This window comes from Strix uralensis, chromosome 5 (genome assembly GCF_047716275.1).
Source record: "Strix uralensis isolate ZFMK-TIS-50842 chromosome 5, bStrUra1, whole genome shotgun sequence".
Classification (NCBI taxonomy): Eukaryota; Metazoa; Chordata; class Aves; order Strigiformes; family Strigidae; genus Strix; species Strix uralensis.
Genome location: NC_133976.1, coordinates 77,219,761 through 77,235,753, shown reverse-complemented (window position 1 = coordinate 77,235,753; position 15,993 = coordinate 77,219,761). Strand labels below are relative to the sequence as shown.

At 42.5% G+C, this 15,993-nt stretch overlaps 1 protein-coding gene across 2 annotated transcripts in view; it reads right to left on the bottom strand.

The window, feature by feature from the left end:
* Positions 1–15,619, bottom strand: part of KDM7A (lysine demethylase 7A) — a 74,101-nt gene extending 58,482 nt beyond the window's left edge. For both annotated transcript variants that reach the window (XM_074871818.1, XM_074871819.1), the window contains exon 1: positions 15,444–15,619. In XM_074871818.1, coding sequence (XP_074727919.1) covers positions 15,444–15,559 — 116 coding nt within the window. In that variant the 5' untranslated portion in view covers positions 15,560–15,619. The remainder of the gene's footprint in view (positions 1–15,443) is intronic.
* Between the last annotated feature and the right edge of the window lie 374 nt (positions 15,620–15,993).

Sequence of the window (15,993 nt, the reverse complement as noted above, 5' to 3'; positions counted from 1 at the left end):
GTTCTTGCATGCTCACTCACAGCAGTTTCTGAATTCCAGAATTACCTACGCCCAAGTCTCACAAAAAAACTATTATAATACTCTTATGTAACAAGCATCTCTTTAATATTAGATATTAGGCCAACCACCTCTTTTAGGCGATCTGCACTGTATATTAAAAGCAGGTTTTAATTCATTTGGGAATTTGTTGGTATGTCTTCAGCAGTTCCATTTCCTTCCCAACAGCTAGAAGTGTTGACTGGTGCTCATCAGCGAAGGGCATAGACTGCAGCGTCCTACAGAGAGAGTGCTAGCTGGTTATTCCGGTTGCCTAATCAAGATGAGCTGTTTAGAAAGATCAGGTTGCCTAATAAAGATGAGCTGTTTAAAAAGACCATGAAGCATGACAAGTACTATCAGTACTGTGTTATTTTATGCAATGCACAGTCTGTAAAGCTTTCAACATCCTGAGTAATATTGTCAGTAGACACCATTAGATCTGTCTTGTTCTCAAGCACAGTGATAAAAAAAGGTTTGGAGGTGAACAGTAATGAACCCACAACGGCTTCCTAGCCTGAGGGGATTGATTAGGAATCTAATGATTGTTTTTAAACTGTGCCCCTTCATTGGAAAATGATGTCGGGCATGATTTGAAAATATGACTTTCTGCTAACAACATTACACAATACCCTTTCTGTCTCCCATGGTCTAGCACCAGTAACCAGTATTAGCACAACCTTAAGACTCCACTGCTGCAAATCCCTTATTGCTGGGTTAGTATATGACTGATTTGCTGCTTTTACAGACTGCAGCAACAGCAAACTTGGCTTCAGCCAAGGCTTTACACACCTTTGAATTGGCTCCTTACACCAAATACAGTTTATCACTTAACTGGTTTAAAAATTTCTGAACCAGATTGGTTTTAAAGACCTGGAGCCTCCTACTAAGTAGCCTTAACACTCACAGTAGCATTCAGAGTCTCTGTAGCTGTACCTGAAATGGATCTTTTACTGCCTTCAAAATTCGACTCATTAAATAGTTCTCCTTTAAGGAAAAGAAAAAAAAAAGACATTTTTAAACTCCTCTGCTTCTCAACTGTGTAATTCCTCCTCCTGCCTACAATATTTTTCAGACATTGCTAAGAACTTTTCAGTAAGCAGAATAATTTCTGCATCTTTTAACTACAACATAAAAATAATACATGATGGCTCCTGTAGCTTTGAAATACCTTACATTTATAAGGCAAATAGACTTGCAGTCAATAGCAAGTAGAGACAGATGCTTCATTTTTGAAGAAATCTGAGAGCAAACTGGCTCATCATCTCGAGCTCACCATCTTCATTTCAAACGCAGATGGAGTAGCTGATTACATTAACTTCTATTTAAGCTATGATATAAACAAACTGTTTCAGATACACAGATAATGAGTTTAAATATCAGATGTTACATTGGCTGGCTGGCAGAGCACTAAGTAGAATAAGCTCCTTCAATCAACTAGATAATGCCCATAATTTAGAGATCTTTATTGGATTCTCAGCTGCTTATAGAGGTCCGCAGGGGCATACTACCAAAACTGCATCCATGCAGACCATGACATACCAAGAAGTTACTTTTACACATTATTCCATCTACAGAGATCTAACTGTTCAATCCTCTTCAGATGGAATTAATGAAGCGCAGTAATTTTCAGACCACGTGGAACCTTCAAATAGTGCAGAACAAAGCTAAATAGAGTTTGGGGGTTGAGTTACATCAGCACTAAGATTGAATTTTATCTGCATCAACTATTTTTACTCTGGATATAATTTGACATACTGATTTTAATCTAAAACTCTAAAAAGTTCAGATCCAGGTTACCAAAACCAGTTTTGCTCTATTGTAAGCTATCTAGAGTCATCTAAATCATACGCAAAAGCACAAAGCCCCATCTTTTATTCTAGATTTTACACACAAACACTCTTAGAGATAATCTTTATTTCACAGTCTGTGCTACTCAACTCCACAGCTTTTAGATGGGGGAAAAAAAAAATATTTTATCCATGTATCACTCTAGTGTATATATATATCTATATATATAGCTCTTACAGTGCCTTCTGCTTCAGGGTGGGCAAAAGACCAATAACATTCGAACAAGAATGCTCAAAGAAATGCACAAGGAAAGTATGATGCAGGAAGCAGAGGACCTACTGCAAAAGGTCCCCCGGAACCGAGTACAGATATTTACCATTCCTGTAAAAATTACAGGAGACATTATGGTTCACTTATTGTGAAAAACAAAATTAATTATTCCAGAGAAAAATTCTGACTCAAATTTTGCCTAAATGCTTCTATGAGAGAAGACAGGAAGTTTGCCAAAGAGCAACACGTCCAAGTGTTTTATTTTGTGTGTCAATACTACAAGAAGTGATTATATGAAAATGTTTTGATATAAGCTACGTAAATTATGTCTTTGCAATTCAAGAGTGAAAGTACACATTATTACAGGTCTTATGCTTTGTCTGCAAGGGTAATCTGCACCATTACATGCTGGAGGCCAACTGGCTAGAATGCAGCTCTGCAAGAGAAGGACCTCATAGCCCTGGTAGACAAGCAGCTGACCATTACCCAGCAGTGCAACCTCATGGCAAAGGCAGCCAACAGCCTTCTGGACTGACTTAGGAAAAAGCACTGACAAGGGAAGTGATCCATCCCCCCTACTCAGCATGGGTGAGGCCACACCTGGAGTGCTGGGTCCAGTTCTGGGTTCCCCAGCAGTAGAAACATGGACATACTGGAGCAAGTCCATCTTAGCACCACTGAGATTATTAAGGGACTCGAGCATCCTTCAGATGAGGGGAGGCTGAGCACTGTGACCCTTCAGCCTGGAGATAAGGGGGATCTTATCAGTGTGTGTAATTATCAATGTGCATATATTCCCCTGATGGGAGGGGAAAGGTGACAGACTTTGCTCAGTAGTGCCCAGTGACAGAACAAAAAGCAGTAGCCACAGCATATGAAATCTATCTGAATACAACGGGGGAAAAAAAGCACATATTTATTTTTTAGCTGCTACAGTGGTCAAACATTGGAAGAGGCTGCCCAGAAAGGTTAGAGGGTCTCCAGCTGTGGAGATATTCAGAACCCAACTGGACACAGTTCTGAGCAGCCTGCTCTACCTGACCGTGCTTGAGCAGGAAGGGTGGATCAGATGATCTTAAGAGATCCCTTCCAACCTCAGTAGTTCTCTGGTTCTGTGAAATTTATTTATTAAATCAAAATTTTCTAGATTAATTTGGGTCTACCACTACACTGTTATAAATCTAGTTTAAACCAAAAGACTACCAGAGGACTTTTTGTTCCACATCAGTTGATACTAAGTGGATTAGTTAAAATAGCAAGTACAACAGGATGCAGCCTTGGAATGAACAGTTGTAAGGAACGACTCCTTTCAAATCCAGAGTAGAGAAGAATGAGGGAGAAACTGCAAGAACACAAGAGAAAAAAAATGATACATCTATATAAGGGTATTAGGACAATATCCAAAGAAGACTGCTGGCCCCTAAAGCCTACCTAAAACTCAGGAGACAGACAGCTAACCATAGAGGTACCTACACTCCTCTGGCACCTCATCACTTGACCTGAAAATTCCAAAAGCACCATCTAATCTGCTCATCCTGTGCACCCGGACAGCATGCACCACACTCCCTGGCATCTAAGCCAGAAGGCAAGCACAGCTGCTATATTTTCAAAGTACCAGCACTAAAAAACAGTCATGAAGGGAGAAGTTATTTTGTTTTTCCAAGTGAGATGGCAGCAGTGCTTATTCAGGTTGTGGGAGTTCAAGCCCACACATCTCAAGGGAACATTCACCTCCAGATTACTTTTTATGTAAAGATAATCTTTATCTCCCCCACTTACGGCCTCTTACTCTGCAGAAAAGAATCCAAGAACTACAGGCCCAGAACAGAATGTAACATGACCCAAACATAATCTTCTGGTAGGGCACTCACACATCAACAAGATTATCTTGAGTTCTGGTCCCTGCTCCTGACATTAGTGAATAAATACATACAGTAAGCATGCATAACAGCACAACCTTTTGCAGGTCTTAATACATACTAATACCTTTTTTTTTTTTTTAGTCTTCTGATTTAATAGTGCTTCCTACCAGAACACAACAGTCTATCACCTGACTATGAATGCACCTGTTTCTCTTTAAAAAAAAAAAAAGGCAGAACTGTCCATTTCTCTAATATTTCAGGAACTGGTGAGGACTTTAAATTTGCCTAAAAACTGACTCATACCTGCCAGTCTTTCAGAGTACAAGTAACACTTAACAGTTGTTGCTTTTCTGGTTTGAAAGCAATAGCAATGTTTTGCTTTTCCTTACAACCTCTACTAACATAATTCAAAAGTGCCAGAAAGGTTTTTCTTTAATAATTAGCAAAAAGTTATAAATACTTCACACATAAAGGACTGTTCTCCACAAATGTTTCCTAGATAAAGATTTAGAGGTCAATGATCTCTAAAGAGTCTTTAATGAGTTCAATAATTCACTGAATGAGAAGTATTAAGCCATTTTCTTACAATTCACTTACAGAAGAAAAGTTTATTTATCAGTTTGTTTGTATTACATAGCACTGGCTATGAAACTAACTAAAAATACTAAGATAAAATAATCAAGCTATCTGAAGAGTTAGAATTCCCGTACCTTACAATATAATTTGTAGTACATCAATTTAAATACACCCAGAGTCAGCTTTCTTTAAAAAGGCAGTTTTAGCAATTCAAACCATAGAATTCAAACTGCGTATTTATCTTCAGAAAATTCAAGAATTAACATTGGACTTGATGCAGCTGATTTAGGTTAGATTCCATTCAGAGAAAGATACAGAAAGTTACATTTTAAATTTAAATTAATGTTGATCATCACTCCTTACTTTCTGCACACCATAAAGTAGGTTCCATCAAATCAAACACTCAACCATACATCTGTATCAGCACCAGCAAGCCTACTGGCTGCATTAGAACTTGGATCTTCCACACTTCAGACTGATTGGTCATTGCAGCGGATATTTTAGCACAGAGGCTTTTTTCACTCACAAATTAATGTTCAAATTTAAAACTCCAGACTCTTGCAGTACAAGCTAATATTCTCCAAGTATTCTTTGTTCTGATAGCCGTTTCCTTCTGCGTTGTCTTCCTGTCCTCTCTCCATCCAGCTTTTCACCTAGAGGACTGTCTCTTCTTCACTATGCTGCTTACTCCCTTTGTAGAGACCCCATGAAAACACAAAAACCTCCTAATCTCAGTTCTGATTTTTCACACACTTGAAAACTAGGAGTCCCATTCAGTTACTTTGTGTCTGGTACAGAGTTTTGAAAAGGAACTATCTGCTTCACTCCCAGCCTCTTAGCATACAGTCAGTAAGTTTCCAATATAGTCAGTAAGTTTTTCAATAATGATCATTTAAGAGATTTACAGTTTTCTTCCAAACACGTATGAGGGTATACATGATGCTAGCAAGCATATTAAGGGATAGAGAATATTTCCTAACAGCTGCGTTGTTCCAAAGTATCATGGTGCACAAAATTCATAGAAAGCTGATGAACCTCTCAGAGGCTCAGAGCAATGCATTCATTCGCCCTGGAAAGAGACTTATCCAGCTTCCTCAGGTTGGAATTATAAGAAAGACAATTTTACTATACTGTGTTAACCAACAATCAAGTACATAAAACACATTTACCTGTTACTTCTGTCTCCAAATTCCCCATTAGCTGTACAAAAAATAATACAACAGAAAAACAGACTATTCAAAACATTTACTAACACGTTATAAAAAGCATATTACATTTTACTAGTGTTGCTCTGGGATGGTGTAGGGAAAACTGCTTCAAGCTGCTATACGGTCCACAAGCAACTGCCTGGGAATTTTCCACGGAGTTTGCAGTGGGAACTGACATCACATCCTGCAGGGATGCATTCACTTCCATTCTCAGCACACATGTGCCAAGAGCAGTAAGGAACGCACTGCAATTCACTCTTAATTACATGATGTAAATGAACCAGTGCCTGTTTCATGTAAATTTAGTCCAGACAAACAAGATGTTTGCTCAAAATAATTTCACTGGTCATCCAACCATACTTGAAGGCTAAAGCTTTATTTTCCCATGGTTTATTACTTTTTCATGATTTTGTCTCATTTCCTTGTCCCCCTCCCCACATAACATCACTGTTTAAGACTGTGTGTAGCATCAAAGAAAAAAAAAGAGAATTAGATGCAGTGCTTCTCTATGAAAGACAAAGATTCAGCCAATTAAGGTAGAGATGTGCATTGGCATTCACATGCTGGGGGGAAAGAAAAAAAGCACAAGAGCACTAATATGCAATAAACAAACAGGATTGTAGAGATATCTCAAACCTATCCCTTAATGTAGGGAATCCACTTTTGGGAAAAGACCACTTCTATGTGAGGCATCTTTGTAAGAAAGAGTTAACAGCACCTCACATTAACAGGTCAAGCACTGGCACCAACAGGGATACCTTCCTTTCACCAATATACAAGACTTTGATCTCTCTTATAGTAATAAGTCTATTCAGCATCCAGTAACAGAACTAACTAGGAGTAAAAAGTTTTATTCTTCTATAAAGTGCAGGGTTTGTGGTTTTTTTTCATTAGCCAATAAAGCTATTTCCACCCTCAAATAAGGGCCAGGAAATAGAATGCACAGTACGTTCTTATTGGCAGTGACAGCCGAGACACCAATTCCAAAAACAAAATTAGAATTTGCCCTTACTGGTAAAATATAAAAGCCAAGAGGTAACACTGGCAGAAGCACTAAAGAGTTACAGCTTCACTTCAGAAAATTCTGATCTACTCAAACGATACTCCCAACTCTGGTTCCTACCTAAACGCTTCTTACTGGAGTTTCATGATGCTTCAAGCACAAGATAGCTGACCAGTCTGGAAGTATAAGCTACAGCCTGCTTTCACTCAGTTAAGACACTTTTCAGCAAGGATGCTAGTCCAAGCACTCAATACTACAGCTGCCCCGTTCATTCTTCACAAGAATAAAAACAGCATTCTGAACTACTTCTCCCATATACGTCATTACATCAGAGCAGCACATTTTACTGCAGCATTAAGAGATTCAAAGTGATGCCCCCGGAGGTCCTAGCAATTCACACAGGAGGGCACAGTATCAGAGGCAACAAGTTGCTGCTCACCTTTGCATCACATTGATGTGTCCTCCTGGCAGACAAACACTGTGGTCAGAACTTAACTTGAGATTTAAGAGACTATGTGTGAACACCATTTCTGATAACATGCTTCTTGGTCCTATCTTAGATAAGCAACAGGGCACTGAGAAATACCTAGACAGCATGTTTAGGCTTGAGGCTGTGGTATATCAACAAAGCACACCATCATGAAATAAAAAGGGAAAACACACTATCCTGATAGACAGACTGGCAACATTTGCCTGGGCACAACATCACATTAGCACAGCTATCTTGCTTTTGGTACTGTTCCAAACCTGCTCCATACGGCACTTTGCAGCTCACAGATCTGCCCATCAGTACCCCTGAAAGCAGTAAGTTAAGTTGCAGTGCCTCATTTCACTTCCGCTTGTTCTTGACACTGGGTTTTGTAAGTCAACAGCATGATTTAATCCTTTAGCAAAAAGATACAAATACTTCTGTTATTGAAACAAAACTAAAAATCGGTATCTCGAGCAAGCCAGCTAGAAGTTTTATAAGTACTAATGGGTAGTGAGACATAGCAATTTCTTTGGTTGCTCTTCATTTACCCAATTTGGTCTGTGATAACTGGCCCTCAAACATCAGTATCCCAAAAGGAAAATGTCAGTCTGTTCAGAAAATACTGCCTGATAAGTGGTAAGAATGACAGATCAATCCTATATCCACAATAACAAAGAGTTCATTTTTCAGAAAGCCACCTTTCCTTGCACTCATTTTCATGAATAGTGCTTTAAGAGCCTTTAAGTGAATAAAGCATTAATGTAAATGGAACAAACACAATTAAATTTATGAAACAAATTTCCCAGGCTAGCTGCAATGTCAGCTGACAGTTTCAAATGAAAATAAATAGACTTCATACCACAATATATTAAAAATTTAGAACAGTCATCCTCACTCCAGTTGGCTTTTAAGACGGAATGATGTGGGAGGGTTTTTAAAAAAAGCTTTCTTGCTTTTGTGGCAAACATCAGCATTTATGCCTGCCTGAGCAACAATGAACTCAGTATTTCCAAAAAGAAAGACCAGTTTTAAAGTCTGCTTTAGTTAATGCTGAAGTAATGGAGAAAACAGTATTAAATATTAATTCCATTCAAAAGCAGAATTGACCTGAGGAGATGTAACTAGCCACATAAATCCACATTACCACCATACAGCAGACATCTCAAGACTATTCATACTCCATACATTGTTAGTTCTGTGTATTCATGAGCTAATGTTATAATACATTAGAAAGGACTGACAAATGAAAAATAGCTTAGCTATTTTAAAAGCTGTATATTTCATTAAAATATCTCTCCTACATTGCTAATAAAGCAATAGCAATGTTCTTAATTGAATTTTCATACTTCAGCAACGAGACAAATGTAAAACTTGAGGATGCGTCTGTTTTTAAGCACGCACACTGTACCTATGAAAGTCTCCACTGATTACTCAAGAGTTGTTTTGAGACAATGGTATTTTATTTTAAGATGATGTAGGGAAAGTACAAATATTTACATGGAGAGTATGAGTTCATCTTCAACTCATGCAAACTGTCATGTAAACAGAATGGAGACACTGTATCACAGGATCTTTCAAAAGAGGATACAGAAAGCACAGAGAGCATAAGAAATCTGCTAATGAATATGAAAACTGTCCACAAAAAGAAGATAGAAACCACAAATGAAGAATGAAAACAAAATTAAAGTGATTTTATCCACTGGCAGTTAACAGTGATATTCCACTGTAAGGCTTAATCATTTTATTGCCATTGTGTTGCCATAAGAGAACTCAGAATTATAAACAGATCAAGATAAGTTTAAAGTAAAAGGAATATATTTCACCCTCTACACTGTAGCACCTAGCAGATATATACAGAAATTAAGTGCACCAAGCAGCAGCCCCCGCCCCGACTTCTCTTACCTCTGAAGTTTGTAGCTATAAAAGTCACAAAACAGAGCCTTCTGAAAACATTTAATTCTTCAGTCAAATCAAGCATGTATTAAATACAACAAAAGGAAAATAAGACACTGAAGTGCTACGTAAGCATCAACAAATCATATTTTGGAATACAAAATCATCATAAATTAACTAGCTAATAAAAAATTAATTATTAGTCAGTTAAACTACATGTAAGTACTTACAGCACCTTCATTTGCACAGTCAAGAATGGCCAAAAAACCCCAATGATACCGAAAATGTTGATATAGATCAACTGTAACATTAAAAAAAAATTCACTAATTCTGAACCTTTGTCTCTTAAGTAACACTGAATAGGCAATAATTAATTTGTACTTTAGAAATTAGAACTATTAGCATTTAACAAATGTTTAGAAACTCACTAGAATCTTGTTGCACTTCTAATTAAACAAACTGAATTATGTACCCTTCGGTGCTCTTACAGATCTCTGCTGGACAATACTTTTTTTTTCCCCCCCTTGTCCTAGTTATTATGTCAGAATGCATACTCTAAAACATCTACTATGTTTTATTCCAGAACATCAAATGAAAAAATTTACCAAATTACAGATCTAAAGGAAAGAAGTGTTAACTTTCAAAGTACACATACTTCAAATAAAGCCAGTTTTTCAAGAAAACTGTAAAGAACAAACCTTGTACATGTAGTTCTACATGCTATTACACAGTTTCAAAAAGTGAAGAAATTTGAATACTTACTACTCTGTAGTGCTTATTATGGTAGAATACATCTACTTTAATATGTATTAACAAGTCTTCCCACTTCACAGATGGGAACCGAGAGGGGGGGAAAAAAGGCTTTCCCAAATGAAGAATATAAAAGGATTGGAAACAGACACACAATTACACAAGTGCTAGTCTGGCATCTTTATTATTATTAGTTTCTTCTTAGTTTAACCAAAACTGTTTCAGCTTTTGTACTGTTAGAAAAGCTGAAGCCACTTCAAATCACTTGATTCTTCCACAGAGGACACACAGCTCATTGGACTTAAGCTGAGGCTTCCACCTTACCTCTGAGGAAACAAGGCTAAACCAAAGAAAAGTAAGGTTAACGAACACATTAACTTTCCCTTGAGGTCTAAAACAATTCCCTGACATACATCCAGTTGCCACAGTAAGAATTTAAGGCTTATACATTATAAAAGCCATGAAGTCAGCTCAAGAGTCTCTGGTGCCAGTCCAAAGCTCTAGTGACCAGACAAGGATCTGTTGATTCAGTTCAGGCCCCTGAACGTTTATAATTACAAGGCCTTAATTTTCTGTAAACAGGAGGTCTGCACCAGAAGGCATTTAACAGTTTCTCTTTGCAGTCTGCACTTTTCTTGACATGAGCATCACTATACCCTGTCCTCTAAGACCCATTAAGACAGACGCAGGAGCTTCACCCACCTCTGCAAACAGATGATGCTCTGGGGTGGCACTACTGCAGCTGCCCTGGAAATGCCCTGCTAGCTACAGACCCCACTAGACAGGCAGATTGGTCTGGGCCGAGGCCACCAGATTCAAAGCAGAATCACATACGGTGACTGAGACAAAAACAAGGTTCCACAAAACTGGCTGAGCCACTGATCCCAAAGTGGGCAGAGAGGAAGAAAAATGAGCAAACCCCCTGTCTCTTCCCACCCACTAACATCTTCTACAACACAGTCCTCACCAGTGTTTTGCAACAGTCTGGGGCTCATCCTAGCCCTTGATGAGCCTGTTCAGCTCAGTAACCCAACGAAAAGCTAACCAAACAAAAGAATGGGTTTTGTCAGTTTTCTGAGCAGAGTTGATTTACCAAACAATCAGACAAGCACCGACCCAGCAAAAGAGAAATTATAGTAGCATGCAGCCAGGAGTGGGACAGCCTCTTTCAGCAGCAAAGAGTTGGCTAAGTCCATCGTGCAGAACCTCATGTATAAAGCTCCAAAACAAAGAACCAATTCAGGAAAAGTAGTCACTCTAGCATGTGCATTTCCTTCTTTTCTTAAGGAGAAAGCCTGCCTTCAGAGTACAAACGAATTCATTAAGAGGGACCTGTACCATGTAACCTAACAGCTGCAAGAGGGAACCTTGATTTTGAAATTGAGATCAGATTGAGGAGTGGTGGAGAAATTTTACTTTTCTTCAGAGACCAAATGAAGACATGCTCAAATACACACAGTATCAGAAAAACTATGTTCTGCATGAACTTAGCTCAGATGTAATTTTGGCCCTGAATTTTTTTTCCATTTGAAAAAAAGCCTCAAGGCATCTGCAATTTAAATAATCATCCTCCAAAGGTACATGAATCACCTTTATTTTCAAATGATGTTAGTAAATGTTTTTCAATAATGACAAAGCTGTTAAAAACATGAAACACTTAATGGCAAAGTTCTACATACCATCAATGAGTTGCTCTAGGAAAAGAAAAAAACAAGTTAATTCTTTCAAGGCTAAACAGAATACAGAATTAATCCTGAGAGCAGCAGCTATCAATTTAAAAACAATTCCATATAAATTTAATCCATTTGATTTTGATTTGCACAGAAGTACATACATACATATGCTACATACAGATTAGTGCTGTATTTCCTTTATTGTCCTCTAACCTGCTCAAATGAAATGCTGATTTCCGTAAACTTAAAAGTTCATAAAAGAAAAAGGATTTATGGCTTCTAAATTTAAGTTTCATTTACACAAAACACCAAAGATGCGAGCTGAGCAAAGCTGGATTGGCCATTTTTCTTTCTTAGTCTTTAGGGGGAGATGCCAAAGTTGACACCATTATGAAATTCGAGGAAAAATTAGCAGTTTTGAACCAAGAAAGGATGTTTTCCCTTCCTATTCCCCACTGCTCTGGCTCTGAAGAATAAAACATTACTTTTGCTTCAAAAAAATATTTTTTTAATGTAAAAGAACCACATTAGAAGTGTTACAGGCATTTTAAAAGGCAGGGACCATTACTGTAATTGACATTCACACATTTGGTAACTTCTTACCCTATTTGTCATTGAGACACACTAGAAGTTCACTGCATGTTTGTTGACAAATAAAACATCCCTTGGAAAAGTGCTACAGAGAAAACTTTATAGGGGGACCTGCATTTTTAATTCTCAGTTTGCCTGACTGATTTCTCCATGCTCCTTTACAACCAGTACAGTACCAGTGCAGCTTTACAAAGCAAACAGCCTTAAAAAGCTAACTCTACAATCATTTACTTCCGAAGCATTACAGACATTACGTTGTGCAGACAAAAACTGAATTATGTGCTTAAACTTAAGTTTGTTCCGACCTGTCTGAAATCTAGCCCACAAGACTAAGTGACATCTGTGCAATGCACATAAATCTAGTCGAGTACAGGTTTCACGGACAGATAAAGGGACAAAAATTTCAAAGCTGACAATAGACCGGATTTCTGCAAACTCCACAAACATATTCCAAGAACAGAGCTGACTGCAAGATTGGTTTAAAAACAGATATTCTGTGCATAGGTTACACATACCACGGTAAAAAACACAAGCGAGAAAAGATGACAGTTAGTTACCCTAATAACTGAGGTAGAGCATCAAAACGTGCAGGGAGACGGAGTGAGAAGTATCATGCTACAATACACATCATTTGAAGATGAAACCAAGAACTTAAATAGGTGTCAAGAGCTACTGAACAGATTCAAGAAGAAGTTGAACGTTTAGAGCAGCATAAAGGAGTTTTTCTGCTGCATCCTAGCTGGAGTGTGTCTTAGACAAAGCCAGAAAGGAGGAAGCAGCTTAATGTGACGTTTTCATTTAAAGAAGATAAAAAGACCGGGAAAACACAAAAATTGTCTGAAATACAAATAGATTTGCCCATCTGAAAGATCTGACAGTTTGTCACATCTAAGTCTCTAGTCTCTCCACTCCTGCAAGCCATTCAAGGGATGAAGCCTAGAACACCACAGAGACACACGTTACGCTCTTTTGTTCAGCAAGAGGTAATTACACAAGACTGTGGCCGGATGTTAGGCCCAGTCATAGGGTAACTAAAACCCAGAATGTAGGTTCACGACTTTGTAAGACACGTCAAAATACTTGTTTTGACACAAATATTTACCAGAAGCGATAAAATGCATATTTGAGAATATTCATATATTGATAACAGTAAACCAATATACAGTCATTGGAAGACAGATAGTGCAAGAAGAACACCCAGAAAAAATATCACACTAAATTTAAAGGGACTAGTACCAATCTGTCAGAACAGATTTTGTACTGCCTCCAGCATATTGCTAAGGCACTCTCTTGACTATACACAGGAAGGCAGCAAAGAGTCCGTAATCCAATAATATGTGCTAGGTATCACACTAGTGCACCACAGCCTTAAGTAAGCATGGGTTTATACGTTTCTTAACATGAAGTTACATCAATCCCATTTCACAGGCTGGAGGAATAAAAAAAAAAAAAAGAAAATCAAGATAGCAGGAAACCAAGAATTTCACCAAAAACTTCAAGATTTGAGAGTGCATGTTTTCTTTCACAAGCTATGTAACAGTCTTCAGATACTCTTAGACCAAAGCTTCAGACGATGTCTGCACCTTTACTGCAAGCAGTGACCAAGTTTTGATGAACTTCTATTAAGCTACTGTAATCAGAAAAGCTGCGGTGCATCTAGCTTCAAACAGTACGGGCAAGAATAGTAGCAGTCTAGTTAAAAATATTAATGAGGGGTTGCTTTTAAATGTATGACAGTTATGCTTTGCCCGTTTTTACAGTTTACAAAGCCCTTTTCATAGTTTCTATTATACTGTGGTTTGAGTCGAGGTAAACCCATACACAAAGAACAAATCAACTCAACATGTGTACAAGTCAACATCTGAAACACTGAAAGCCTTCCTTTCATCCTAAAAGGTGGCAAGGAAACACCCATGTGTAATAATTGCTGTTAAGTAACACCTAGATACGCAACCTACTTTTAGGCGGCGTTTTTCTTTTGCCGTTGAGGGGAAGAAAGAAAAAATAAAGAACAAAACCAAACCAAAACCCCACACAGACATCGCTTCTCCGCTCGCCAGCGCCGAGGGCAAGAGATGAAAGGCGAAGGCGGCCGGCGCGCTGCCGCCCGGCCCCTCTCCCCGACGGGCAGCCCGGCGCGGCGCTCCGCTTTGTTCCGCGGCCGGTTGCGCCGCCGAGGGGCACAGCCCCGGGGCGGCCACGGCTTTCCCGGCAACTTCGGGTCCCGCCGGAGCGCGGGGCCCGGGCAGCGGCCGCTCGGCTCTGCCCGGCTGCGCGGGGCGGCCCGGCCGGGCCCGGCGGGTCTCTGCCGCCCCGCGCCGGCAGAGGGCGAGGCGGTCGCCGCGCCGGGAGCCTGTTTTTGTTACGGGGGGTATTTAAATGTCCTGCTGTCAATCACCAGGCACTTCCTACACCGCCGCCGGTCCCGGCCCGCACGCCGGCGCCGGGGCTCCCCACATAATGGGGGCGGCAACTCGGAGCCCCGCAGCCCCACGCCCGGCCGAGCCGCTTGAGCCGCGGGCCCCAACTTGCTCCTTTGTTTAACTGCCCGTGAATCCCCACCGCCACCTCCTCCTCCTCCTCCTCCTGCTCGCAGCCGGCAGGCTGCCGCCGGGCCTTTATTATTCACACGCGCGTCTCGCAAAACACACGCGAATCGGCGGCGGCCGCTCGGGACCGGGCTGGAAACGTCAAAGCCAGGCGAGGACCCTCCTCCGCCCCCCGCCCGCCCCAAACAAAACGCGCGGCGAGGCAGGAGCCCCGGCCCGGCCGGGGGAGAGCCCCGGCACCCGGCGCGGTGCCCCCTCCGCACTTCTCCGCGAAGAGACCGCCCTGTCCCGGGAGAGACCCCCCGGGGGAACGGGGCGAGGGAGGGCGGCGGGGGGTGGGGGGGTGAAGACGACACACGACGCCTCCCCAAAGCCGGCTCAACTTTAGGGGGGGGCCGGCCCCGCCAGCGAAGCCGCCGGCCCGGGAGCCCCGCATCTGTTGCTCTTTCATAACCGGCCTCGCCTCGCCCGGCCCGGCCGCCCCCTCGCAAGCGAGGACCCATGTGCCCAAGGACGGCAGCCCTCGCCGGCACCGGCCACTGCCACCGCCGCGGGGGGGAGCCGGAGCGGACAGGAGCCCGTCCTCCGTTCCCCCCCCCCCCCCCCCGGCCCCCGTGCTGCCGCCGCGTAGCCATTGTCCCCCCCAGCCGTTACCGGAGGTGGCGGGGGGGTGGGGATGGGGGGGGCGGGTGACTGCCACCGCCTGTACCCGGTGGCCAGCCCGACCCCGCGGTTCCCCCCGCCGCGCCGCGCGGTCCCTGCCGCCTACCTGCCGTGGAACCAGTCCTTGCAGATGTCGCACTCGATCATGAAGCGGCTCACGTCGTAGGGCTCCCGGCACACGCAGTACACGGGGGTCGCGGCGGCCGCCGCCGCTCCGGCCATCTTTAAAGAACTCCCTGACTGAGGCGCCCGCCCGCTCCGCCTCCCCCTCCCTCCGCCTCCCTCCGCCGCGGCCGGCGGCACCAATAACAACAGCGCGCGTGCCAGCCCCGCACGCCGCGCGCGCCCCGCCGCCGGCCAGGCAGCCAGGCACGGGCGGGCGGCGCGGGAGCGAGCGGACAACAGCGCGCGGGGGCGCGCGCACGTGCGTCACCCGGCCCCCGCGGAGGCGGGAGGAGGAGTAGGGGGGCACCGCCCCCACCCCCCCACTCCCCCCCCCCCCCGGCCGTCTCCCCGCGCCTGCGCCCCGCGGAACCCCCGCACCGCCCCCCCCGCCCCGGGCCGTCTCGCCGAGCGGCTGGAACGGAGCGTGCGCGGGGGGAGCGGGGCCGCCATTGGGCGCGGGGAGGGGAGCGCACGTGCGGGAGGCGGGGCGC